This window comes from Eumetopias jubatus, unplaced genomic scaffold (assembly GCF_037043125.1).
Source record: "Eumetopias jubatus isolate StellerSeaLion01/CBP00866 unplaced genomic scaffold, mEumJub1_p1.0 scaffold_7, whole genome shotgun sequence".
NCBI lineage: Eukaryota > Metazoa > Chordata > Mammalia > Carnivora > Otariidae > Eumetopias > Eumetopias jubatus.
The window spans coordinates 83056513-83083752 of NW_028274813.1; the positions used below are offsets into that span (position 1 = coordinate 83056513).

A 27240-nucleotide genomic window follows, 5' to 3' on the forward strand; every position below is an offset into this window, starting at 1 on the left:
AGCCAGACACACATTTGCAAAGATTAAAACTTGGCCCTAACATTCTCCTTAGAGAAATGTTTGATTCAAGGACTGGGGCAGGAAATATACAAAATGAGCCTGGAGCATTCTGTGGTACAGAAAGTAAGGAAGTCCTAAACAAAACAAAGGGAAGATGGAGGTACATCAAACGGACACAGAGCCAACTAACTGAAAGAGTTTCCAAAGGCGAAATCTGGAACAAGTTGAGCAACAAAATTAAGAAATATTGGATTGTATCCCAAAGTATAACATAAATATCCATGAGTCTATTCTGATATAAATAAATGATTGAGCACATAAATAAATAGGCAATCATAGGCAAATCTCCTGCGGAAAATTCCAAATAATGTATGTAGAACCTCGAGGAGGAGCATAACCCCCAACTCCTTCAGGGTGGACTGTACATAGTGACTTCCTTCCAAAGAGGACAGTATGAAAAAGGTGGGGGGAGAAAGAGTAACTTCACAGTGGAGAATCCTGACAAACACTCCTTCAACCAGGTGATCAAGATGAAGAACAACATTGATAAGCCAAGTTGATAGTATGTACCCTTGATTTGATGTAAAGAGAATGGCATTTTCCCTCTGTGGTCTTCCCTACTAGAACTCCAGTCTAATCAGAAGAAAAACGTCAGAAAATTTCCATCGGAGAGACATTCTATGAATTGCCTGCCCAGTACTCCTCCAAACTGTCAAGGTCATCAGGAACAAGGAAGGTCTGAAAAACTGCCAAGGGTCAAGAGGAACCTGAGGAGAATGGCAAATGAATGTAAGTAACATGGTGTGCTGGATGGGATTCTGGAGCTGAAAGAGGACATTGGGGGAAAACTGAGGAATTCTGAACAAAATATGAATTTAGTTAATAATAATAGATCAATGCTGGTTCATTAATCATGACAAATATAACCATGTAATGCAAGATGTTCATCACAGGGGAACCTGGGTTGGAGGTATGTGGAAATTATCTTCTCAACTTTTCCTGTAAATGTAAACTGTTCTAAAATAGTTTATTTACTTATTGTTTTTAAAAAAGGAAGAAAGAAAATACCCAAAGAACTAAAACATGGCCCTGACATTGAATCATGGCAGTAATAACCTTTTGTTTCCAAAATGTCGGACACAGGTATAGGGGACTTAGACTTACCAAAGTGCTTTCGTTTCCCTGTCTTATAGGAAGCCAAGCGAGAAGGCGGGGGAAAGGGTGAGCATACTGGGGCCCAGAGGAGCTAGGGGACTTGCCCCGTTTTAAAGAGGCTAGTAAGTGGTAGACACTTCACCTCAGGTGTGGTCAAGTTCTTAGGCATTTCTGTTGTCCCCTTATCTTATTTAAAATTTACTGCAGGGCGCCTGGGTGGCTCAGTCGTTAAGCGTCTGCCTTCGGCTCAGGTCATGATCCCAGGGTCCTGGGATCGAGCTCCGCATCGGGCTCTCTCCTCGGCGGGAGGCCTGCTTCTCCCTCTCCCACTCCCGCTGCTTGTGTTCCTGCTCTCGCTATGTCTCTGTCAAATAAATAAATAAAATCTTAAAAAATAAATAAATAAAATAAAATAAAATTACTGCATACGTTGGGATACCTACGGCAAAACCTCAAGGAGAATAAACCAAACCAGTCTATCCCTACCCCACCATGGTGATTTTCCTACTGCTGGAAAGGGTATTAACAAAAAAACACTGGTTGTGGGGTAGCATGTACTTAGCAAGGTCAGCTTGCAGGCTCTTTGTGAGAGAAACGCGCCTCGAGCAGTCTTTCTCCAGTTCCCAGGCATACTCCTCTCCAAGGCCTCCAAGTCAGTCCGGCCCGCTGCTCAGAAGGAGCCCTGAGAAAGAATTGTACATTTAACACTTCATTTCTTTGTCAGCCATACCTCAGTAAAGCTGGGAAAAGCACCACTTTTTTACCAACATACTACCACCATTACTGCTGGTACAACAAATAGACTGCAGAGTTAATTGGTTTTTAACTGGTTTCTCTACTTGGTGTGCTGGCATCCTGGGAGGGAGTTGGTGGCAAACTCAGCGGCCTGGGCTGAGCTGGCCTCATGGTGTTCCCATCCGCCCCGGCCCCCCCCACCGCCCCCGACCCGCCCCCAGCCCCGGGACAGGATCCTGCTAGCCAACCCTCCAGCCCAGCCCCATCCGTGTTGTCTATGTCCTCCATGTCCCAAGGCTCGGGCTTCCGCCCTGCCCTGCATCCTCCCCCTAACTCTGTCTTAGCCTCCGCTTCTCCCTGTCTTTCTCTCCACCTCCTCTACATCTAGCTAATCCCAACTGCTGCTGCCCGACCCCCTCCCCCAAGACCTTGCACTCAAGCCCCGGCCAGTATTTTTTAAAGGCCTAGAGGCGTTGAAACCTAAAAAGTTCATCTAAAAGGACTCCCCACTTGGGGCATCTGGCTGGCTCAGTTGGAAGAGTGCAGGACTCTTGACCTCAGGGCCTTGAGTTCAAGCCCCAAGTTGGGTGTAGAGATTACTTAAAAAAAAAATGGGGCGAGCGCCTGGGTGGTGGCTCAGATGGTTAAGCATCTGCCTTCGGCTCAGGTCATGATCCCAGGGTCCTGGGATCGAGTCCCTCATTGGGCTCCCTGCTCCTTGAGAGCCTGCTTCTCCCTCTGCTTCTCTCTCTCTCTCTCTCATGAATAAATAAATAAAATCTTAAAAAAAAATGGGGCGCCTGAGTGGCTCAGTTGGTTAAGCATCTGCCTTTGGCTCAGCTCATGATCTGGGGATCCTGGGATTGAGCCCCATATCACATTGGGTTCCCTGCTCAGCGGGGAGTCTGCTTCTCCCTCTCTTTCTGCCCCTCCCTCCGGCCCATTTTCCCTCTTTATCTCTCTCTCAAATAAATAAATAAAATCTTTTAAAAATTTTGTTTAAAAGGACTCCCCTCTTGGGTGCCTGGGTGGCATAGTTGGTTAAGCGACTGCCTTCGGCTCAGGTCATGATCCTGGAGTCCCAGGATCGAGTCCTACGTCGGGCTCCCTGCTCTGCAGGGAGTCTGCTTCTCCCTCTGACCCTCCCCCTCTCATGCTCTCTCTATCTCATTCTCTCTCTCAAATAAATAAATAAAATTTAAAAAATAAAATAAAATAAAAGGACTCCCCTCTTAACTTCTTTATTTCTGACAATGGCAGCATGATTCTCTCAAGCTAATGAATTGGAAAGAGTTGGAACTAAAGAGTTTCCAAACACTTGGACTCCTTCCTCTCCTTCTTTAGTCCTCAATCCTTTCTTTTTCTTTCTTTCTTTTTTTGTTTTTTAAAGATTTTATTCATTTATTTGAGAGAGAGACACAGAGAGAGCACAAGCAGAGTGCTGGGCAGAGGCAGAGGGAGAGGGACAAGCAGACTCTCCACTGAGCATGGAGCTCAACGTGGGGCTCCATCCCAGGACCCTGAGATCATGACCTGAGCCGAAGGCAGTCCCTTAACAGACTGAGCCACCCAGGCGTCCTCTCAATCCTTTCTTTGAAGTACTGGACTCCCCTCTTTCTTTTGGCACCCTTTGCCACAATAATCACCTCGTACCTGCCTCCCATCTTTGCTTTGTACATTTCTGGTGCACCCAAGCTTCCTAAGTCAGAAAATTTATTCTGTCACTCTCTCACTCAAAGCCTATAATGAATCCCTGTTATCCACTGGATAGTGTCTGAGTCTCTACCTGGCATCCCACATCCTTCGAGTACACCCCCAGCCCTGCAAATGATCCTTAAGAGAATTTTCAGTGACATGGGGAAATGCTAAAAGATAATATTAAGTGATACAGAATTATATAAACAGTTTGAGCCCAAGTATTAAAAAAAAAAAAGTGTACAGGGGCGCCTGGGTGGCTCAGATGGTTAAGCATCAGCCTTCGGCTCGGGTTGTGATCCCGGGGTCCTGGGATCAAGTCCCACATTGGGCTCCAGGCTCGGCGGGGAGCCTGCTTCTCCCTCTCCCTCTCCCTCTGCCTCTCCCTCTGCCTCTCCCCCTGCTCATGCTCTCTCTCTCTCCGTATCTCTGTGTCTCAAATGAATACATAAAATCTTTAATAAAAAAGTGTACAGTTAGAATAAAATAGAGTCCCATATGAAGGATGTATATTAAAACATGGAATCAAGGGTGCCTGGGTGGCCCAGTCGGTTAAGCGTCTGCCTTCTACTCAGGTCATGATCCCAGGATCCTGGGATCGAGTCCCGCATCAGGCTCCCTGCTTAGCGGGAAGCCTGCTTCTCCCTCTGCCTGCCGCTCCCCCTGTTCATGCACACACACTCTCACTCTCTGACAAATAAATAAAATCTTTAAAAAAAAAAATCTTAAAAAAAATCCTGGTGGGCAGCCCACGATCCTTCCCTGAGGCCACAGCACTTGTCTAAATGGCTGGGCCCCAGGTCCAGCCAAATCCGGAGTTGCTTCTCCCCCAAAGACTGGCTCCACGGCCCAAAGTTTCTTCTTGAACAGAAGCTGGGGCCTGATACCACTGAGGTCCATTCACAGCTCTGTGGTTAACCCTAGAGCATGTATTATTCTTTGATGATGTGATGATAATGATGAACATCAGCAACTTTGCAAAAAGAGAACCCAATAAACAAACATTCAATGAATAATCATATCGCTCCAAATTCTCTTCTTGGCATTGTTTATATAAACTAGCATTTTACACACTTGTAAATAAGGATATCTAAATTCTTTAGCAACTGGTATAGCCTCAGAAAATTGCTAGTCCCTGTGTTGTAGCAGCTTTTTAGAAGACTAAGTTATTCCTATTTTTTTTAAAAGATTTTATTTATTTATTTGAGAGAGAGAATGAGAGATAGAGAACACGAGAGGGAAGAGGGTCAGAGGGAGAAGCAGACTCCCCGCCGAGCAGGGAGCCCGATGTGGGACTCGATTCCGGGACTCCAGGATCATGACCTGAGCCGAAGGCAGTTGCTTAACCGACTGAGCCACCCAGGCGCCCAAGACTAAGTTATTCCTGACATTAACCTCTTAGTGGCTGGATCCTGGGCAGGAGTGACAGGGTGGGGCACACTCAGGGAAGTGGGTATTTTAACCACTGATGTGGTCATACTGGTGTGTCCCTGCTGAACTTCATCAGTCTGTTTGGATTTGGAATGAGGGTAGACCAAGCAGAAAGGGCTTGGAAACAGGGCTCCTGGGAGGCTCAGTTGGTTGTGTCTGCTTTTGGCTCAGGTCATGATCCAAGGGTCCCGGATGGAGCCCTACACTGGGCTCCCTGCTCAGTGGGGAGTCTGCTTCTCCTTCTCCTTCTCCCGCCACCCCCCCCATACTCTCTCTCTCTCTCTTTAATAAATAAAACCTAAAAAAGGGTGGCAGGAGGGCTTGGAAACAGCCTGAAGAAACAGCAGGAATCAAGCCCAAGGGAGAAAGGATGTGGTCCATTTTGGAGCTAAAACTAGCTTAGCCTGGCTGGGGAAGAGACAGATGAGCAATGAGCTAGCAAGGGAAGCAGGAATCCGATGAGGTCACACCAGAGCTGCTCTTGACCTTCGGAGTTATTTCACGGGCCAATAGCCAGGCCTAGAGTGACCAGGACAAAGAGTTGTCTCGGGATGCTAAACTTTCAGTGTCAAAATTAGGAGGGCTGGGGGGCACCTGGGTGGCTCAGTCAGTTAAGCAAATGACTCTCTGTTTCAGTTCAGGTCATGATCTCAGGGTCGTGAGATCAAGCCCTGCATCGGACTCTGCCCTGAGCATGGAGCCTATACTTGAGATTCTCTCTCTCCCTCTCCCTCTGCCCCTCCCCCTGCTCACATGCACTCTCTCTAAAAAAATAAAAATAAAAATAAAATAAAATAGGGGTGACTGGGTGGCTCAGTCGTTAAGTCTCTGCCTTCGGCTCGGGTCATGGTCCCGGGGTCCTGGGATCGAGCCCCGCGTTGGGCTCCCCGCTGGGCGGGAAGCCTGCTTCTCCCTCTCCCACTCCCCCTGCTTGTGCTCCCTCTCTCGCTGTGTCTCTCTCTGTCAAATAAATAAATAAAATCTTTTTAAAAAATAATAAAATAAAATAAAAGATGGAGGGCTGGTCACCCCAACTGGATCTCTATTTTATTCCTGTTAGCACTGGAGTGTGCTCTTTAGAAAGACCACAGCAACTGGACTAGAAACAGAGCAGGATTTTCCAGACCAACCTGAAATCATCATTAGCTATTTTGTGAAAGTACTAATATGAAAGGTACTGGGTTTTGTTCACATTTAAATTCATATAAAGCTAGTATTTCCAAATCAAATTCCTTTCCCCTCTTTTACCCCACATTACAATTTCGTTGACGAGAGACAAATTTGCCTGTTATTCAAGAGCATGGGCTCTGGGCCACAGCACCTGGATTAGTATCCAGGTTGTGTTACTTACTAGTTGTTGTCCTCTCAGTCTCCTTGTCTGTAAAATAGGGTTAGAATAGTACCCGTCTCAGAGAATGTTGTGGGAATTAAATGAATTATGGAGGATGCTTAGCATAGTGCCCATAGAGAGTGCTCTGCAAGGGTGTTCTATGATTTTTTTTTAAGATTTTATTTATTTGACAGAGAGAGAGAGACAGCGAGAGAGGGAACACAAGCAGGGGGAGTGGGAGAGGGAGAAGCAGGCTTCCCGCGGAGCAGGGAGCCCGATGCGGGACTCAGTCCCAGGACCCTGGGATCATGACCTGAGCCGAAGGCAGACACCCAACGACTGAGCCACCCAGGCGCCCCTAGGGTGCTCTATTATTATGATTATCTTCTCTCTGGGTCAGGGCAATCTTTTCGGATGAAGTCATGGGCCTGCTTGAGAATGAACATTACAGATTTGTCAGGTAAGGTAAAGTTCAGAATTTTGTCTTCTGTGACCCAGATAGGGAACACGGAAAGAAATGAGGTTGTTGTTTTTTTTTAAAGATTTTATTTATTTATTTGACAGAGAGAGACAGCGAGAGAGGGAACACAAGCAGGGGGGAGTGGGAGAGGGAGAAGCAGGCTTCCCGCTGAGCAGGGAGCCCGATGCAGGGCTTGATCCCAGGACCCTGGGATCATGACCTGAGCTGAAGGCAGATGCTTAACGACTGAGCCACCCAGGCGCCCCAAGAAATGAGTTTTTATTGAAGTCGTCATCCTATTATCCTGATTTTGTTATTACCTTTATTTTACAGATGAGGAAACCGAGTCTCCACAGAGTAAAGTGACTTGCCAAAGGCCTAGAGGCTAAGGGAGAGCCAGGACTGTGGAGCCCAGGTGTGTGCTCCAACACCACCTCCTTCTCAGTCCTCCCCTTAAGGATTATGGGCTACAAAGCAGGTTATCTATTGCTTCATTACCTTTTGCCATATAAACACTGATTACATTCTAACATTTAGTCAGAGATCTTTTTAAAATTTTGTGTTGTAATCAACTTCATCTAGATATTACATAGAAGATGCACACATTTTGGGGCGCCTGGGTGGCTCAGTCGGTTGAGCGTCTGCCTTTAGCTCAGGTCATGATCCCAGGGTCCTGGGATTGAGCCCCAAGTCAGGCCCCCTGCTCAGCGGGAAGCCTGCTTCTCCCTCTCTCTCTGCCTCTCCTCCCAGTTTTTGCTCTCTCTTGCTCACTCTCTCAAATAAATAAGTAAAATATTTTTTAAAAAAGATGCACCCATTTTAAGTGTATGGTTCCATGAGTTTTGACCAACGTGTCCTCCTCTAGAGTCACCACCAGCAGCACAATCAAGATATGAAATATTTCCATCTCCCCCACAAAGTTCCTTCTTATTCCTTTCTAGTCAATCCTCCACCCCCTAGACCAGGTCCCAGGCAAACACTGATCAGCTTTTCTGTTGCTAAAGCTTAATTTTTGCCTGCTTTAGAATTTCAAATAAATAGAAGCATACTCTGTGTACCCATCTATGTCTGGCTTCCTGTGCTAAACCTGTTTTTGAGATTCATTGCATGTCAGGGTAATTTGTTCTTTTTTATTGCTGAATAGTATTCTCTTGTACAGATGTACCGCTATTTGTTCATTCTTTTGTCAATGGACATTGAGTTGTGTCCAGTTTGGGGCTATTATGAATAAAGCTACTATAAATACTTGTGTGTAAATCTTTGTCTGGACAGATGTTTTCTTTCTCTTGGGTAAATACCGAGGCCCGGAACTGCTGGCTCATAGAGTAAGTGCCTATGAAGCAGCTGTTAATTGCTGCACCATTTTATATTCCCTCCAGCAGTGGGTTTACAACCTCACAACACTAAGTATCGGTGACCTGCTTTTTTGGTTTTGGGTTTTTTTTTAAGATCTTATTTATCTAGGGGCTCCTGGGTGGCTTAGATGGTTAAAGGTCTGCCTTCGGCTCAACTCATGAACCCCGGGGTCCTGGAATCGAGTCCCGCATCAGGTTCTCTGCTCGGCAAGGAGCCTGTTTCTCCCTCTCCTTCTACTGCCTCCCCACTTTTGCTCTCTCACTCTGTCAAAGAAATAAATAAAATATTTTTTAAAAGTTTTTTAATTAAAAAAAGATTTTATTTATCTATCTGAGAGAGAGAGACAGAGAGCACATGCAGGGGGAGGGGCAGAGGAAGAGGGAGAAGCAGGCTCCCCGCTGAGCAGTGAGCCCGATGCGGGGCTGTATCCCAGATCCCAGGACCCCGGGATCATGACCTGAGCCAAAGGCTGATGCTTAACCGACTGAGCCACCCAGGCGCCCTTCAGTGGCCTTTTTAAATATTTTGGACTTATTGTTGTTGTGTTGTTGCTATCATTTTTCATTTCGGTAAGAGGCCATATGGGTGAGTCTACAGGCAAGTTTAACTCAGACATATGCAGTGTGATGTAGTGTGTGCTTTAAGTTGGAGGCAGGATGAGGGCTGCTTGTTAGATTTTACCGGGTTTCACATTAATCAGAGAAAGGTTCCTGGCTATCGCATCTTTTGAAATGTCTCCTGGACTAAGGGAAAGATAAGAAGCATAGCAACCAGCTCTGAGGCAGTGCCCTGAAAATCATTATTCCCTGGGCACTGTCCCTAAAGGGACTGTGGCAAAGGTTTGGCTTTCAGAGAATCACAGAATGTTAGAGATGGTCTAGTTCTACCTTCACAGTTTACAGCTGAGGAAAGGAGAGGAGCTCAGAGAGGGGAGGTTACTTGTCTAGCACACAATGAGCATGGAGCCTGATGCTCCACAACCAATCCCACAACCCTCAGATCATAACCCCGGGATCATGACCCAAGTGGAAACCAAAAGCCAGATGCCCAAATGACTGAGCTACCAAGGCTCCCCTGGTTTTGTTTTCAATCAGTTTATGTATTCGTAGATAGAATGCTTAAATGAGACAGTTTAGCACCAATTATCTTCCTATATATTTTTTTTTCTTTTGTGTTGATCTAAACGCGGAGAAAGCTTGTTCACATAAATGTTAGATGGGAATGGAAGGTTTGATATAGCAATGTCACTTGATTATTTGACTCCTTTCCAAATTATATGCCAAAAATGTTAGTGATTTTTTTTCAATTAGCCAACAGCTGATTAGGTTCTCAAATTGTATTCAAATTAAAGAACCAGAAACTGGGGCACCTGGGTGGGTTAGTCTGTTAAGCATCTGCCTTCGGCTCAGGTCATCATCCCAGGGTCCTGGGTTCAAGCCCCACATCAGGCTCCCTGCTCAGCCAGAGTCGGCTTCTCCCTCTCTTCTTCATGCTCTCTCTCTCTCTCTCTTTCTCTCTCACTTGCTCACACACTCTCTCTTTCAAATAAATAAGTAAAATCTTAAAAAAAAAAAAGCAGAAATCATTTGATGGGCAAAGGATTTGTTACCTGTTCTTTGTGGGAATACCAACAATCATTCCAGAGGTCTTTTCGCTGGGCTTCCTGCAGATTTTTATCCCTGGAAGGAAGCACCATAGTGTGAAGGGTTTTGGTTTTCCCATCCCAGTAGGTGAGTGGTGTATTTTTCTTTGAAAAGTAGGAGCAGGGGAGGTGGGAGAGATCCTGCCTCTTCCTCCCAGGTACCTTCTGCTGGTCACTTTTAGGAAATAGATGAGGGAAGCTGAGGACACTGATTTCCTTGGTGCTCCATGCCTCTTGGGGAGAGCTTCTCAGCCCCCTAAGGACATGTGAACCCCAGTTTGAGGACCAATGACCTATGGATGCTTTCTTTTTATTTTTAAAGAGTTATTTGTTGGGGTGCCTGGGTGGCTTAGTTGTTAAGCGTCTGCCTTCGGCTCAGGTCATGATCCCAGGGTCCTGGGATCTAGCCCCGCATCGGGCTCCCTCTCTCCCTCTCCCCCTGCTTGTGTTCCCTCTCTTGCTGTGTCTCTGTCAAATAAATAAATAAAATCTTAAAAAAAAGATTCATTTATTTGGGGGGAGGGGCAGAGGGAAAGTCTTTTATAAGCTTTTTTTTAAAAGGTTTTATTTATTTATCAGAGAGAGAGAGAACACAAGCAGGGAGAGCAGCAGGCAGAGGGAGAAGCAGGCTCCCCACTGAGGAAGGAGCCTGATGGGGGACTCGATCCCAGGACCCTAGCTAGGATCATGACCCCTGCCGAAGGCAGCCACCGACTGAGCATCCCTTTGAAGGATGCTTTCATTTCCCACATAGACAAGTGAAAAAAGTGTCTCTATTCCTTCACCTCCAGTGTCTTCTCTGGGACCACTGGCACTATAATCCTAGAAGGTGGCAGAAAGAAAAAAGGTAGGTTGGATCCACACATGCCTTGGGTGGGGTTTTGACATGCACTCAGTGAAATAAAGGATGACAGTAACAGGGAGGGGAGGAGGCTTTCTGAAAATCGGGGCTATGGAAACATCTGGAAGGGAACCAAATAGGAAGGAAAGAGATTTATAGTCTCTTGTAAAGGGTTGAGAAGAGATGTTCTGCATTAGCTAGGGCCTTTTTTCCTTCAATATAGTTTAACAATGTGCCAGGCCCTGTCCTAGGAGAGGGTGTGCTGGTACACCTGTCCCTGCCCTCAGGGAGCTTATACAGAGTCACCCCAGGGAGAGGGAGGGAAGGGCAGGAGGGGGAGGGGAGAGAAATGGAAGAGGAACAGGAGGAAGGAGAGAGAGAGGGAGGGAGGGGAGGAGGAAGGGAAGGGGAAAAGGGAGTGAAGGGGCTGGAAAGGAGAGAGAGAGAGAGACTACCAGGCAATTGTAACGTAGTAATCATACAAATGTAATCATAACATGGGCGATCAGTACAGGAGGCTGGAGGAGCACCTAGGAGGGCCCTGATCCTGGCAAGGGTAGGAATATCAGCAAAATCTTTCCAGAGGGGTCAGACCCCCAAGACCAAATACTCAAATGTCTGCAGAGGTGTGTTGCATCTGGGAACTCCCTAGATCAGCACATCTGGAGAACTGAGAGATGAGTATAGACAGGTCAGATGGAGTTTAACTGGGGATGATGGGTTTCCTTATAAGTCTTATGGCCCTGTTTTTAAAATTTATACATATATTATGATGATTAAAATAAAAATTAAATTTAAAAACAAATTCCTAAATCTCCCATGCAGAAGAATTCCAAATGACTTAAACTTCACCCTCAAGGAAGCGTAAATCCCCACTCCTTAAGTGTCGGCTGTGTGTAGAGACTTCCTTCCAAAGAAGAGAGTATTGAAAGGTGGGGAGGAGGCACACCTGGGGTGGCTCAGTCAGTTAAGCAGCTGCCTTGGGCTCAGGTCATGATCCTGGAGTCACATGATCATGATCCAGCCCCACTTGGGGACATGGGGCTCCCTGCTCTGCAGGGAATCTGCTCCTCCCTCTCCCTTTGCTGTCCCCCCACCATACTCTCTCTCACTGGCTCACTCTCAAATAAATAAATAAAATCTTTAAAAAAAAAGGGCGAGGGGTCACCTGGGTGGCTCAGTCGGTTAAGAGACTGCCTTCGGCTCAGGTCAGGATCCCAGGGTCCTGGGTTTGGGTTTCAGGCCGCATCGGGCTCTCTGCTCAGCGGGGAGCCTGCTTCTCCCTCTCCCTGCTCCTCCCCCTGATTGTACTCTCTCTCTCTGTCAAATGAATAAATAAATCTTCAAAAAGGAAAGAAAGAAAGAGAGAGAAAGGTGGGGAGGAAGAGTAACCTTACAGTGGAGAATCTGACAAGCGCTACCAAGGTCAACATCAACAGTGGTGAGTCATGTTGATGGTATATACCCTTGATATGATGTGATGATAATGGTATTTCACCTCCCCCAAACCCATAACCCCAATCTAATTATGAAAGATAACAGACAAATTCCAATAGAGAGCATCCGACAAAATACCTGCTCAATACTCCACAAAATTGTCAATACTCCTCAAAAAACAAGGAAAGTGAAAAACTGCCAGAGTCAAGAGGAGCCTAAGGAGACATGACAACTAAATATAAGATGATATCCTGGATGGAATCCTGGAACAGAAGGAGAACAATAGGTAAAAACGGAGGCGATCTGAATAAAGTACAGACTTTAGTTAATAATAATGTATCGATATTGATTTACTAATTCTAACAAATGTGCCATACTAATGTTAAGATGTTTGTAGTAAGGGAAACTGAATGTGAGATATGTGGAAACCCTCCACTATCTTCTCACTTTTTCCATAAATCTAAAACTTCTAAAAAAGAATGTGTATTAAAAAAAAAACTAATTTGGGGTGCCTGGCTGGCTCCGTCAGGAGAGCATGTGACACGTGATCTCAGGGTCATGAGTTCAAGTCCCATGTTGGGTGTAGAGATTACTAAATAAATAAATAAATAAACCAAATTACTCAAGTCAATTAAATCACTCCTTTTTGTCTGCGTCTTCATTCAGTCAATTACTACTAATAGTTAACTTGTATTTTTTTTTAAGATTTTCTTTATTTATTTGAGAGAGAGAGAGTCAGCGAGAGAGAGACGGATAGCGAGAGAGAGCATGAGAGCAGGGAGGAGAAGGAGAAGCAGACTCCTTGCTGAGCAGGGAGCCCAACACTGGGCTTGGGGTTGTATCCCAGGACCCCAGGATCATGACCTGAGCCAAAGGCAGAAGCTTAATGGACTGAGCTACCCAGGCGTCCCTAGTTAACTTGTATTGAGCATTTTCCAGGTATAGGCACAGTGCTGAGTGATTTGCATAATATTCTACAATATTCACAATGCTACAGGTAGATTTTTCTCATTTTACAAATGTAGAAACTGAAGCATGAGAAAGGTCATTCATGCAATTGTTTAATAAATATTTATTAGTAAGTTATGACTGCCCCATGATGCTGGGTCTCTGAGAGTAAATGCCCTGCAGGGGTCTCAGGTGCCACTGTCCAGATTGTGCTCAATCATGTGACCTCTGCCCCACCCTCATCCAGCCCTTCCTCCTCCTGGACAATGGTGACATTGCATCATCTGCCACATCTCCCCAGGAGTCGTCCTGAACCCTTCCTTCATCCTCACATCTAACCGGTCACTAACTCCAGTGGGCTCTTCCTCAGACATGTCTCCCCAGAGTCTTCCCAGTCTACTCTCTCTCCAGGTTGGGCCCTCACCACTTCTCTGCTTCTGCCTCAGGTCTCAGACTCTCTGATGTGGACCCCACCCAAGCCACCACCCATTTTTCTAGAACCCACATCAGATGATCTCATCCCCAACCAAAGTCTTCTGATGGCCTATTCAATTGATTTCATAATCTGGTCACAACTGGTCCCATTTCCTACACTGCCCTACTCCCTGATGCTCCAGCTCCCCAGCCCCCCACTGTTTGCAGGCCTATTCTCTTGGTTTTCTTGAGGCCTGCGTAATGCCTTCTCTTTTTTTGCCCTTGGAAATCATGCATGCACTTCAAGTCTTAGCTCAAATTCACCTCCTTTCATGCACTATTCCTCTTTCTCCCCAGCCCAGCAGTCAGCCCTTACCTATCTTGTGGCAACAACCGCACAGATTGTGAGAGGTAGGAGCTGGTGGATCTGTATCCCCAGCTGTGAGTTCCCTAAGACACTTCAGTATTCCTGTGCTCAGGTTTGTTTGGGGTATTCTCCACAATCAGCTTCTGTTATAGCAAAGAAAAATGCCCATGCTTCTTAATAAAGGGTCAGTAAATGGCCGGGATAAGAAAAGCCATAGCAGTTCTGATGGGGAAGTTGCAGTCTAGGGAGGCTTCATGGAGGACGTGGACTTGAGAGTGACTGTCAGATTAAAGCCACATTTTGAGTTTCCTGAGCATATGCTCTGTGTTGGACACTATGCTAGAGCAATGAGCTTTCACCTAGATCACCTCATTTACTTTTCCACATAGACCTACTATGTATCATTATATCTACAGTATTTCTGTGGATGAGGAAACTGAAGTTAAGAGCATCACCTGCGCACAGTGTCCAACTAGTGAGTGATTGGGCAGGGATAAGAATGCTGGTCTTGTTCTTACTCCGAAGTCCCACATAAGGATGGGAGGATGAGTATGCAGAGGAATCCTATTGTAATCAACTCAACAGGGAGTGTGCACGGAGTCCATAGTAAGCAAGGCCCGCTTAGGCCCCACCCTATACATCCCAGAGAGCAGTGAAACCCAGGAGGAAGGTTTTAGGGACAGTGAGGAGGTGGCTGGAAGGACTCTGTGTCCCTGAGACACCCCTCCTAGGCTGGCTGGCTCCATGCAAGGGGGACATTTCTCCGCACAGTCCAGACCTGAGGAATCAGCTGTACTCTTTCCCCTTCGTCTTGCATTGGGAAATGGAGGGTGTTGCTTAACTCTTCAGCATCTGCTTGTATTTGAACATTGCCTTCTGGTTTCCCCATTTCCTGGCCACCTGACCCTGGACAAATTGCTTTTCCATTCTGAATGTCAGTTTCTGATTTTGTAACATGGGGAAAAGAGCAGTACTTGCTTCTTAACATCAGGGTAAGGGTAAAATGAAATAACAATGATTATTATGAACTTAGTGTGGTGCTTGGCACATTGCTGTCACTCAGTAAATGTACCTTTTATTATTATCTGACCTTAGGCTGGGCCCATTTGTATTTCCCTAATGCATAAGGCAGGTGATCTGGGATGGAGCCTTCTGCGCCGAGCAGGGCAGCTCCCTAGCTGGGGCAACTTTTCCCAGGGAGGAAACCTCTTGTCTGCGGCTCACCTCTGGCATCTTCCCTTTTCACACCTAGCCTGCCAGGCAGCGCCCTTGGCTGGGAGAGCGGCATTGCTCCTGCAGGTTGTGGGCAGGAGAAGTGGGACCCGGGAGCAGCAGAAAGTTATTCTGGATGGCCTAACTGGTTGCCCGGTCCCAGGCCAAGGCCACTCTAGGTCCAGAAAGCCCAGAAAGCCCTGGGTGGAGGCTGGTCAGGGTTCAGTCCTCTGCATCTGGCAGGGAAGTTCAGCAAGTAAGGAGACCACACAATATACGGTGCAAACCAAGACGCTTTTGAGAGTAAAGGGAGCTCTTTTAGTCATTACGCACAGGCTACGCGTTAAAGCCAGGATGGCGGTGACCCTGGCCAATAGCCTTCCATTCTAAAGATTTTTTTTTTTTTTTCATTGAGAGAGAGAGAATGGTAGAGAGAGAGCATGAGAGGGAACGTCAGAGGGAGAAGCAGACTACCTGCTGAGCAGGGAGCCCGACATGGGACTCGATCCCGGGACTCCAGGATCATGACCTGAGCTGAAGGCAGTCGCTCAACCAACTGAACCACCCAGGCACCCAATAGCCTTCCATTCTAACAAGGTAGAGTCCGCGGGTCCCAGGAGGGAACAGACTCCGTCTGGGTGGCCCAGGCAGGTGGAAGAGGGAAACTGAAACGGAGTTGCACTCCACATTCCCTCGCTTTGGACTCTCCATCGGCCTTCAAGGTCACTTGTCCCCTCGTTCCTGCTTTGCACGTATTTGCCCCTCTGGGCTCCCCACATTGCTGTGGCCATGTCCCTGGGTAAGCCTCACGAGGGCTGAGACTTTTTTTTTAAGATTTTATTTATTTGAGAGAGAGAATTAGATAGAGAGAGAGAGAGCACGAGAGGCAAGAGGGTCAGAGGGAGAAGCAGACTCCCCGCCGAGCAGGGAGCCCGATGTGGGACTCGATCCCGAGACTCCAGGATCATGACCTGAGCCGAAGGCAGTCGCTTAACCAACTGAGCCACCCAGGCGCCCGAGGGCTGAGACTTTTGTCCGTTTTGGTCTGTTGTGCCGCCCCCAGAGCCTGGAATAGTGGCTGACCGAGAGTGTGAGCTCACTTGTGGAATGAGTGAGCTTTTGAACAAATCCACCCATCGCTTGCCTAGCATTAAGTATCTGTTTACTGGTCCATTGTCCCTGCTAGTTTATGACCTTCAAGGACGATATTGTACTTACCTCTGTGACTCCAGCACCCAGCCCAAGGCTAGGCACAAAGTTAGTGCTCAACGCTATTTTGAATGAGTGAATGGAAGCAGACCCGCACCGCTTAGCTGTGCTTGGTCTTTTCTGCCGCCCCTTCTGTCTCTCCCCACACCGAGGAGCCATTACGGAGCCGGGTAGAGGCCGGTTAGGTAGCTCTTGGCTAAATGTGGGAGAAGAGAGGCCAGAACTGCTTGCCTTTGCCTTGTGAGGATCAAGACACGGACTAAACTGAGAAGCGGGAGGTTCTCCTGAGGCAGCGGCCTGTCTGGAGAGGTCTGAGCGGGAGCTGGACACGGAGGCTGAGCGGTCGCGGTCGCGGTCTGACGGAGGGAAGACTGGGCATGAAAGGAGTCGGGGACTGGCTTCGAGGCCGGGGCTGGACTCCGCGGCACGGTGGGGAAGAGCCTGTAAAAGCCGGGATTGCCCCCTTGCGTCAGAGCTCGGAACTGCACCAGGGTCCTGGAAGGAAGGACCTGTATTCAGAGGGGCCAGCCCAGCACCCAGCCCGACTGCAGCTGTGACGCGTCCAGGGCTCCGCCTCAAGCCGAGAACTCCCGCAGCACTTCCGGCTCCCGCCCTGAAGAGCTGACTGGGCCCAGGCCCTGGCCCGCCCCCCCTCTTGGGCCCGCCTCCTCCTCCGTAGCCGTCGCCGCGCCTAGCTGAGGCCGGCGGGGGTACGTTCCCTACGCGAGTAAACGTGTGGCTCTGAGAACCCGGAAGTTACGTTATAGGCGCGCGTCCCGGGGGCGGGAGTCAGCTGAGCTGCTGGGGCGAGGTTGGGATCTTCTCAAATCGGCTAAAGGGAGCCAGTGATCTTTTGGGGGGCGGGAGCGGGGTGCAGGACTGCGCCAGATTCAAGGGGGAGGGCTCCCCGGTCTTTTCGCTTTGTAAGGCGGGAGTGAGAAAACCCTCGGGATTTTAAAGAGGAGTGGGCGGCGGATTGCCAAAATCTGTCAGATTCTTGTCGAGGCTGGGGAGACGCAGTTTCCAATCCAGGGCGACGGGGATCCCTGGGGGGAGCCCTGTTGTAATCCCTGGGCCCGACACGGAGGGCCCAGAGGCCGGGCACCATGGCGTCCATCCTGGATGAATACGAGGACTCCCTGTCCCGCTCAGCCGTCTTGCAGCCTGGCTGCCCCAGCGTGGGCATCCCCCACTCCGGTAAGGGAGGGGAGGGCGCCGCTCACCCTGTCCGCTCACCTGGCACCTGCGGGGGAGGATCCGGGGAGTAGCTCCAGGAGGTCCGGTTCACCGCCTGGCGGTGCAGTCCAGGTCTAGGCCCCTGATTCTCCTCAGGGGCTCTTGGCCCCCAGCTGGTGGATGGTCGAAGTTTGAAAGAGCAGCAAGAGCAGTCTCGTGATCTAGGCCCTGCCACTAGGGTCCTAAGAGGAAACTGGGACCCAGATAAGGAAGTGGCTTGTCTACAGGGCCGCAGTTGAGAGAACTGAGAATAGGCTCCAAGGCTTCAGCCAGAGTCTATGCTTTTCCTACCAGGCCCCTTCGGCAGGTGGGAAGAAGAGAGTGGTCAAAGAAAACGGTGGAAGGGGAATGTTGTCGGGGAAGGAAGGCTGGTCCTAGAGGGAACTTTGTCACTGAACAGGGAAAATGAAGTTATTTTAGGCCTTTGCTAGATCTGGGTGCAGCTTGGTGTTGAGGGGAAATTTTTGTAGAAAGTAGGACAGAGTTGGCAGAGGGGTCTGAAGTGCTGGGATATTCTGTGCAATGGTAAAGACATGAGAGGAAAGGTAGAGAGAAAGAAGAGGCAGTTTGATTGGAACTGTTCCCCAGGGCTCCCTCTGCCTTCATTCTTCTGGAGGCTCAGTGAGAACATTATTGCTCGGGCAGGGAGGAGGGGAGAGAGTGGATCTAGAATACTTTAGTTGAGCTGGGATTGCTGGCCCCAAGATTGGTAAGGGAGAAAGCCCAAGCCTTGCCCCCCGCATCACCATTGGGAGCAGGTACATGGCCGTTTAGCAGCAGTCCAAGGGTTCAAAGAATCCACCCCTCATGGCTGTCAGAGGTGTGAAAAGAGCCCAGGATCCCTAATGAGGAGGTGATTAGCAAACTACCTGATATATTGATATTAAGCTTTTAACCAAGGGCTTGGGGTAGGGATATGTTGGGAAGGTGGAGAGGAAACTTGTTTTGTTGCCTCTCTTTGTCCTTCCTCCGCGTTTTCCATACCTAACCTTTAACTCCCTCCTTTCATGTAGGGTATGTGAATGCCCAGCTAGAGAAGGAAGTGCCCATTTTCACGAAGCAGCGCATTGACTTTACCCCTTCTGAACGAATTACCAGTCTTGTCGTCTCCTGCAATCAGCTCTGCATGAGCCTGGGCAAGGATACACTACTCCGGTAAGTGAGGGCCCAAAAGGCTTAGGAGTAGGGAGTGGATTAGTGGTATTTGGGGACTAATCACTGACTAGGGCCTTTCTTTCACTCTGGGCAGGTGAAACAGTAGATTTGGATTTTTTTTTTTTTTAATAGGTTGATTTTTTTCTTTTTTTTTTTTTTTAAAGATTTCATTTATTAGAGAGAGAGAGACAGAGAGGGAACACAAGCAGGGGGAGTGGGAGAGGGAGAGGCAGGCTTCCTGCTGAGCAGGGAGCCTGACGTGGAGCTCAATCCCAGGACCCGGGGATCACAACCCGAGCCAAAGGCAGACGCTTAACAACTGAGCCACCCAGGTGCCCCTAGATTTGGAATTTTCCAAAAATATCCATTCCCAAAGAGAATTAATGTAGTATAGTAGTTAAAATCAGGTAGACCTGGGTCAGGTCCCAGCTCTCCCACTTAACAGCTAGGGAATGTTGAGCAAGTCACCCAGTCTCTCCAAATGTGTCCCTTCATCTGTTAAAGATAGTACCAACCCACAAATTGGTCATATTGATCAGGGGAACTGTCTAGAGTCCTGAAATAAATCCAGTATAAATGGAAATAATATATCCCAATAAAACTGGAAATACATACATAAGTGGAAATAATACATAACAAAAGTATCAGCAAAATTGTTTATCCAGAATAACCATCTGGGATAAAACAGAGGTAAGCCTCTATATCACAAAAATAAATTCTAAGTGGAATAATTATTTAAATATTAAAAATAAACTGAATATTTATTCAGGGTACCTGGGTGGCTCAGTTGGTTAAGCATCTGCCTCTGGCTCAGGTCGTGATCTCAGGGTCCTGGGATTGGGCCCCATGTTGGGCTCCCTACTCAGCGGGGAGTCTGCTTCTTCTCTGCTCCTCCCCCCACCCCTCTCCCCCCACCTCTCAAATAAGTAAATAAAATCTTTAAAAATAAAAAAAAAAACTGAATATCAAAAGAATATTTAATGGGGGTACCTGGGTGGCTCAGTCAGTAAAGCATCCGACTCTTGATTTTGGCTCAGGTCGTGATCTCAGGGTTGTGAAATTGAGCCCCACGTCAGGCTCTGTGCTAGGCACTGAGCCTATTTCAGATTCTCTCTGTCCCTCTCCCCCTCCCCTGCCTTTCCTCCATCCCTCTTTAAAAAAATAAAAAGAATAAAAGAATATTTAAGAAATGTCTGTGTTCTTGGACCGAAGGGAGATCTTCTTACTCAAGCTAGAAAATCCACTAGGAAAAAGATAGATATATTTGACTACACAGTAATTGCTGTTATGACAAAATAACAAAAAAACTTTTGAGAGGCACCTGGCTGGCTCAGTGGGAAGAGCATGGAACTCTTGATCCTGGGGTCCTGAGTTCGAGCCCTACCTTGGGTGTAGAGTTTACTTAAAAAAATAATAATAATACAGGGCGCTTGGGTGGCTCAGTCAGTTAGGTGTCCTTTTCTTGATTTCTGCTCAGGTCATGATCTCAGGGTTGTGAGATCAAGTTCTGCATCAGTCTGGGCGTGGAGCCTGCTTAAGATTCTCTCTCCTGGGGTGCCTGGGGGGCTCAGTCAGTTAAGCGTCGCCAGCACCATAGGTTACTGTTTCTAATTTTTGCCAATCTGATAGGTTAAAAACATGGTACCTTACTGTTATTTACCAAAGGTTGAAAGTATTTTTAGATGTTTACTAGAAATGTAGAGTTTCTCTTTTGTAAACTGCTGGTTTATATTTTTTGCCCTCCCCTATCTACTGAAGTGTCTTTTTCTTACTAATTTTTAAGGACTTTTTAAGGAATAGGGATTTAAATCTGTAGTCATATGTGGAAAAATATCATTTTCCCACCATCTTTGATTGTGACCTGATTCAAATACTTTGATTCTTTGGTTAGAATGAGCATATTATTTGAAAAGAATTTAATAAGGGAAATATAAACAGGAGCATTCCTCAAGGTTATCATGAAGATTCATTGAGCTCTATTAGGTTAAGCTCTTGGCATGGTGCTTCATATATAGAAAGTGCTCAGTACGGGGCGCCTGGGTGGCTCAGTCGTTAAGCGTCTGCCTTCGGCTCAGGTCATGATCCCAGGGTCCTGGGATTGATCCCTGCCTCGGGCTCCCTGCTCCGCGGGAAGCCTGCTTCTCCCTCTCCCGCTCCCCCTGCTTGTGTTCCCTCTCTCGCTGTGTCTCTCTCTGTCAAATAAATAAATAAAATCTTAAAAAAAAAAAACTATTATTATTCAAGAAATAAGTTTAAAGAAGACATGTTTGGGGGCACCTGGGTGGCTCAGTTGTTAAGCGTCTGCCTTCGGCTCAGGTCATGATCCCAGGGTCCTGGGATCGAGTCCCACATCGGGCTCCCTGCTCGGCGGGGAGCCTGCTTCTCCCTCTCCCACTCCCCCTGCTTGTGTTCTGTCTCTCTCTCTATCAAATAAAATAAAATATTAAAAAAAATAATAAAGTGCTCAGTAACCATTAACTACTGTTTGTTCTCTTTTTTTTTTTTTTTAACTTTTTATTTATTTATTCATGAGAGAGAGAGGCAGAGGGAGAAGCAGGCTCCCAAGGAGCAGGGAGCCTGATGCGGGACTCAATCCCAGGACCCTGGGATCATGACCTGAGCCAAAGGCAGATGCTTCACCATCTGAGCCACCCAGGCACCCTTTTGTTCTCTTTTTACCTCAGCAATCTGGGATACCCCTGCCTGTCTTCCCAGACACACTGCACATCTACTGAGCAGAGGAAAAGACCTCTGTTCAGTGACTTCTCAAAATGAGGTGGGGGAATTCTCAGAGCGGAGGGTTCTTAAGTAGGACCCTGTATGTATTTCAGAGTTCCCTTGGGATGGTATGCAGAATTGTATGCGTGTATATAGATTTCAGGGCAGAAAGGTTGTGGCTTTCATCAGATCATAAAGAGATCTGTGATTCCAAAAAAGGACCTACCCTTCTCTGGAGTGATGCTGTGACTCTTGTCTCAACAGCATTGACTTGGGCAAGGCAAATGAACCCAACCACGTGGAGCTGGGGCGCAAGGATGATGCCAAGGTTCACAAGATGTTTCTGGACCACACTGGTAAGTGGGGGGGCGGGAGAGGCAGGTCTGGGGTTGCGGGGGTAGTTGAGCAGAGCATAAGTCACTGCCCGGGCGGGTGGGATCTGCGAGTGGGGTGGGCAGGGAGGAGGCTGAGGGTGGGAATGGCAGCATTCTGTAGGGTGCCTTGCTCTCCCCCACTCTAGGCTCTCACCTGCTGATTGCTCTGAGCAGCACTGAGGTCCTCTATGTGAACCGTAATGGACAGAAGGTCCGGCCACTGGCGCGCTGGAAGGGGCAGCTGGTGGAGAGTGTGGGCTGGAACAAGGCCCTGGGCACCGAGAGCGGCACTGGCCCCATCCTGGTCGGCACCGCCCAAGGCCAGATCTTCGAAGCAGAGCTCTCAGCCAGCGAGGGTGGGCTTTTTGGCCCCGCCCCAGATCTCTACTTCCGCCCATTGTATGTACTAAACGAAGAAGGGGGTCCAGCACCTGTGTGCTCCCTCGAGGCCGAGCGGGGCCCTGACGGGCGTGGCTTTGTTATCGCCACCACCCGGCAGCGCCTCTTCCAGTTCATAGGTCGAGCAGCAGAGGGAGCTGAGGCCCAGGGCTTTGCGGGGCTCTTTGCTGCCTACGCTGACCACCCACCCCCATTCCGTGAGTTCCCCAGCAGTCTGGGCTACAGTGAGTTGGCCTTCTATACCCCCAAGTTGCGCTCTGCACCTCGGGCCTTCGCCTGGATGATGGGGGATGGCGTGTTGTACGGAGCATTGGACTGCAGTCGTCCCGATTCCCTGCTGAGCGAGGAGCGAGTGTGGGAGTACCCAGAGGGGGTAGGTCCGGGGGCCAGCCCACCCCTGGCTATCGTCCTGACCCAGTTCCACTTCCTCCTGCTGCTGGCGGACCGGGTGGAGGCAGTGTGCACACTGACGGGGCAGGTGGTGCTGCGGGATCACTTCCTGGAGAAGTTTGGGCCCCTGAAGCACATGGTGAAGGACTCTTCCACGGGCCACCTGTGGGCCTACACTGAGCGTGCCGTCTTCCGCTACCACGTGCAGCGGGAGGCCCGGGATGTCTGGCGCACCTACCTGGACATGAACCGCTTCGACCTGGCCAAAGAGTATTGTCGAGAGCGGCCTGACTGCCTGGACACAGTCCTGGCCCGGGAGGCCGATTTCTGCTTTCGCCAGCGTCGTTACCTGGAGAGTGCCCGCTGCTACGCCCTGACCCAGAGCTACTTTGAGGAGATTGCCCTCAAGTTCTTGGAGGCCCGACAGGAGGAGGCTCTGGCTGAGTTCCTGCAGCGAAAACTGGCCGGTTTGAAGCCAGCCGAGCGCACCCAGGCCACACTGCTTACCACCTGGCTGACGGAGCTTTATCTGAGCCGGCTCGGAGCACTGCAGGGTGATCCTGAGGCCCTGAACTTATACCGGGAAACACGGGAGCGCTTCCGGTCCTTCCTCAGCAGCCCCCGCCACAAGGAGTGGCTCTTTGCCAGCCGGGCCTCCATCCACGAACTGCTTGCCAGCCACGGGGACACAGAACACATGGTGTACTTTGCCGTGATCATGCAGGACTACGAGCGCGTGGTGGCATACCACTGCCAGCATGAGGCCTATGAGGAGGCCCTGGCGGTGCTTGCTCGCCACCGTGACCCCCAGCTCTTCTATAAGTTCTCGCCCATCCTCATTCGTCACATCCCCCGCCAACTGGTGGATGCTTGGATTGAGCTGGGCAGCCGGCTGGATGCCCGGCAGCTCATCCCTGCCCTGGTGAACTATAGCCAGGGTGGCGAAGCCCAGCAGGTGAGCCAGGCCATCCGCTACATGGAGTTCTGCGTGAACGTACTCGGCGAGACGGAGCAGGCAATTCACAATTACCTGCTGTCGCTATATGCCCGGGGCCAGCCAGCCTCACTGCTGGCCTACCTTGAGCAGGCCGGCGCCAGCCCACACCGCGTGCATTACGACCTCAAGTATGCGCTGCGTCTCTGTGCTGAGCACGGCCACCACCGTGCCTGTGTCCATGTCTATAAGGTCCTAGAGCTGTACGAGGAGGCTGTGGACCTGGCCCTGCAGGTGAGTCGATGAGTTTGACCCCATCCAGGACAGAGGCCTGGAGAGCAGTCCTGTCAGAGGCTGAGGGTTTGGAGTTGGGGGGGCTGCGGCTAGAGGGCACCGGCTTCTCCGGCGGAGAGGTGCTGCAGCGCAGAGGTTAACATGGACTCCGACGTCAGGGTTTGAAATCGGTTCTGCCGCTTACTAGGCCGTGTGACCTCAGGCTGATTTCTGACCCTCTCTTTGCTTCAGATCATTCGGCCACAAATGGGATAGTGTTCTAGTTACTTCCCTCTTAGGGTTGATGAAAGTAGTGTATACGAAAAGCAGTCAGAGTGGCACCTGCTGTGCAGGTAAGTTCTATGTACATGCTAGCGATTGTGATATAGTCACAACTGCTGAGTTACGTTAAAATGTGAATTCCTGGGTTTGAAGCCAGGACTTACTGAATCAGAAAGTCTGAGGGTAGGGCCCCCAAATCTGTATTTTGAATATGGTACCCAGGTGATTTTTGAATTTGCCAAAATCAAAGCCCCTTCACCGTGAGTAGCTTTTACAAAGCGGTGATGGGGACAGGCCCGTCACTGAGACAGGTTCCTATGCTGGCCCCCTGAAGCCCCACCTCGCTTGCTGCCAGGGGATCCTACCTGGGGCTTCTGCTGGGGCCCAGGTTTTCCCTGGGCGTCTGTTGTCTCCCCCAGTCTCTATCCCCAACCCTTCTGCTCGCGGTCTCCCCGCAGGTGGACGTGGACCTGGCCAAACAGTGTGCTGACTTGCCTGAGGACGACGAGGAGCTGCGTAAGAAGCTGTGGCTGAAGATTGCTCGGCACGTGGTACAGGAGGAGGAGGACGTGCAGACGGCCATGGCCTGCCTGGCCAGCTGCCCCCTGCTCAAGATCGAGGACGTGCTGCCGTTCTTTCCTGACTTCGTCACCATCGACCACTTCAAGGAGGCGATCTGCAGCTCACTCAAGGCCTACAACCACCACATCCAGGAGCTGCAGCGGGAGATGGAAGAGGCCACAGCCAGCGCCCAGCGCATCCGGCGAGACCTGCAGGAGCTGCGGGGCCGCTACGGCACGGTGGAGCCACAGGACAAGTGTGCCACCTGTGACTTCCCCCTGCTCAACCGCCCTTTTTACCTTTTCCTCTGTGGCCACATGTTCCATGCTGACTGCTTGCTGCAGGCCGTGCGGCCTGGCCTGCCAGCCTACAAGCAGGCCCGGCTCGAGGAGCTGCAGCGGAAGTTGGGGGCTGCTCCGGCCCCTACCAAGGGCTCTGCCCGCACCAAGGAGGCCGAGGGTGGGGCTGCCATGGCAGGGCCCAGTCGGGAACAGCTCAAGGCTGACCTCGATGAACTGGTGGCCGCCGAGTGTGTGTACTGTGGGGAGCTGATGATCCGCTCCATTGATCGGCCCTTCATTGACCCCCAGCGCTATGAGGAGGAGCACCTCAGTTGGCTGTAGGAAGAAGGGTGTTGACCTGCTGGGTGGGCAGGCAGTCGGGGCAGTTGCCCTCTCTTGGGAAGGCTACACCATGGTCTGTGGTCTGGCGTCTGGAGACTGCTGGGCCGTGACAGTGTTGGGGAGAGTGGAATTACAGCTGTCGCCTGTAAGGTGTCATCTATGAGTGTAATCTGCCACTGGCCGTGCTGTTCTTGAGAGCCGCCTTGGAGCTGCTCTTCCGCCAGACCATCTGCGTGCCTCCCGGTAGTGGGCCTTAGCCTGGAGAAGTCAGCATTCTCACCATCACCGTCCCCTTCCATCTAACAGTCCTCTTTACGCCCCACAGACATCCCGTTCACCTTCTAGAGCGAAAGTACCATTCTTCCTTTTCACTCTATGGCCCTTCTCCCTCAGAGGAAGGCCTCTCCCGTGGCTGCCTCTAGGTCCCAGAGCGAAAAGGCAGCCCCTCCAAGTCGTGGGCACGGAGGGTGGGAAAGGTGGTGCCGGTAGGGGGCGCCTCTTGTGTCCACCTTTTGGGGCTCTGGTGTGGGGGTGCCCTGGGACAGAGTGCCTCATGGAGGAAGGGGGAGATGGTGATGGGGGCGGGGCGCATTAAACCGCGTGCACTGCACTGGGGGCTCTCGAGTGGATGGCTTTGTGTTGATGCTGGCCTGAGGGGCGTGTGAGTCGCCTCCAGGGGAGCTACGGTCCCACAGGGAAGCTGCCAGGACCCTGAGCGCTTTCCAGCCTTGGCCCTCGCTCCTTCTTCTGGAGATGTGACCAATTGATTGTGCCATTTTTGTGATTTGCTTGCTTCCTTGTCCCTCGACTCCTTCCTCCCTGGTTCCAGGCTTCAGCTGGGAATGATGGCCCACCGGCCTCTCAGACCAAGGACTGTTCTTCCCTTCAGCCAGCAGGTGGTGCTGCTCCCCACAGACTCCTTCACACTCCGGCAAACGGGGGGCACTGAGTTCTTGTCATTTTCTCCACTAGTGCTTCCTCGGTCTGTTCCTCCTTAGTATGTTCTGGGAGTCTGCACTGCCTAACCGTGAATCTAAGCCCTCATCCTCCCTCCACTAGCCCTTAGGCGTCCCAGATTCTGCTTGCCCTTCCCTTTGCCAGCCTGGATCCTTGTGTTCCCAGCTTCTGCCAGCTTTGAGACTGCCACCCACCATCCATGGGATGTGGCAGATACATTTTTCCCCCTCTAACTCCTGTGACCTGCCCCTTCCCCTCCAGATTGCACTCTTTCAGTTGTGGCTACTCTAGAGTCCCTGATGGCAGCCTTCCTGTGACATCAGGGAGCAGCACCCTTGCTCGGTGGACTAGGGTTCACAGTCCACTGCCAGGCTCCATGGGTGTGGTCTATCAGCTGCCCAGACTGACACCAAGTAACAAGTGCGTGTTCCTGGAATCGGGCCAGGGTGAAGCCCCCTGGCTGGTGACTGCAGGCTTTTCTCTCTGCAGAGTAGCCCTTTTCCAAGACTTTAAACTCCTGCAGTCCTGGTGGAGCCTCGCCCTGCCGAGTTCCCCCAGTCACTAGAACAAGTGTCTCCTCATGGCCGCTGCCAATGGTCGGGTTAGAAACTGCCCATCTTTGATGAGCCTCAGACTTCCCGTCTTCCGCCAGAAGCAAGAGGGAGCACATGCGGCGCGGTTGGTAATCACCGGGTGGGGAGAGAGCCTCCTAAGCCTGTTCCTTCTGTTCCGAGAAGATTTGGAGGGCTCTTGTTCCCCTTCCTCTTTGCATGTGGCCTAAGGCTCCCCTCATACCTAGATGTGCCCAGTAGCGGGCTAAGGGGTACCGTTCCCCACTATCAGCATCAGTCTAAACTTTGACCTGCCGCTTGCGTGGTCACTTGCTTGGAACAGCTTGGGTTGTCTCTGCACGTAATGGGTGCCTAATACATTTTAGTTAAACAAACACTGTCCTGTTGCTCCCTCCTCCCGGAGGACTTGGCTAAGACAGCCCGGGATGCCCCTGCCCCCTTCTGTCCTCTTCTGAGCCTGCCCATCTGGTCCTAGGCAGCTTCCTCTTTCCTGGAAAAAAGGCCCCAGGCTTCCTTGGCACTGACAGAATGGGG

At 49.9% G+C, this 27240-nt stretch overlaps 1 protein-coding gene and 1 long non-coding RNA gene across 3 annotated transcripts; one reads left to right on the forward strand and one right to left on the reverse strand.

Moving 5' to 3' along the window:
* Positions 1-1491: 1491 nt before the first annotated feature.
* Positions 1492-17642, reverse strand: LOC114221415 (uncharacterized). 2 transcript variants are annotated; one of them, XR_015768542.1, is made up of 3 exons: positions 17469-17642; positions 9772-9841; positions 1492-1837 (listed from the first exon to the last, which is right to left on the reverse strand). It is a non-coding gene; the product is annotated as an uncharacterized LOC114221415 (long non-coding RNA). The 2 variants fall into 2 exon arrangements; XR_003611728.2 differs by lacking the exon at positions 17469-17642 and adding an exon at positions 16242-16635.
* VPS18 (VPS18 core subunit of CORVET and HOPS complexes) lies at positions 17018-25326 on the forward strand. The gene is made up of 5 exons (XM_028119529.2): positions 17018-17429; positions 18482-18623; positions 21606-21697; positions 21862-23732; positions 24452-25326. Exons 1-5 carry the CDS (start codon positions 17339-17341, stop codon positions 25175-25177), a joined length of 2922 nt encoding a protein of 973 aa, XP_027975330.1. The 5' UTR covers positions 17018-17338; the 3' UTR covers positions 25178-25326.
* Positions 25327-27240: the final 1914 nt, after the last annotated feature.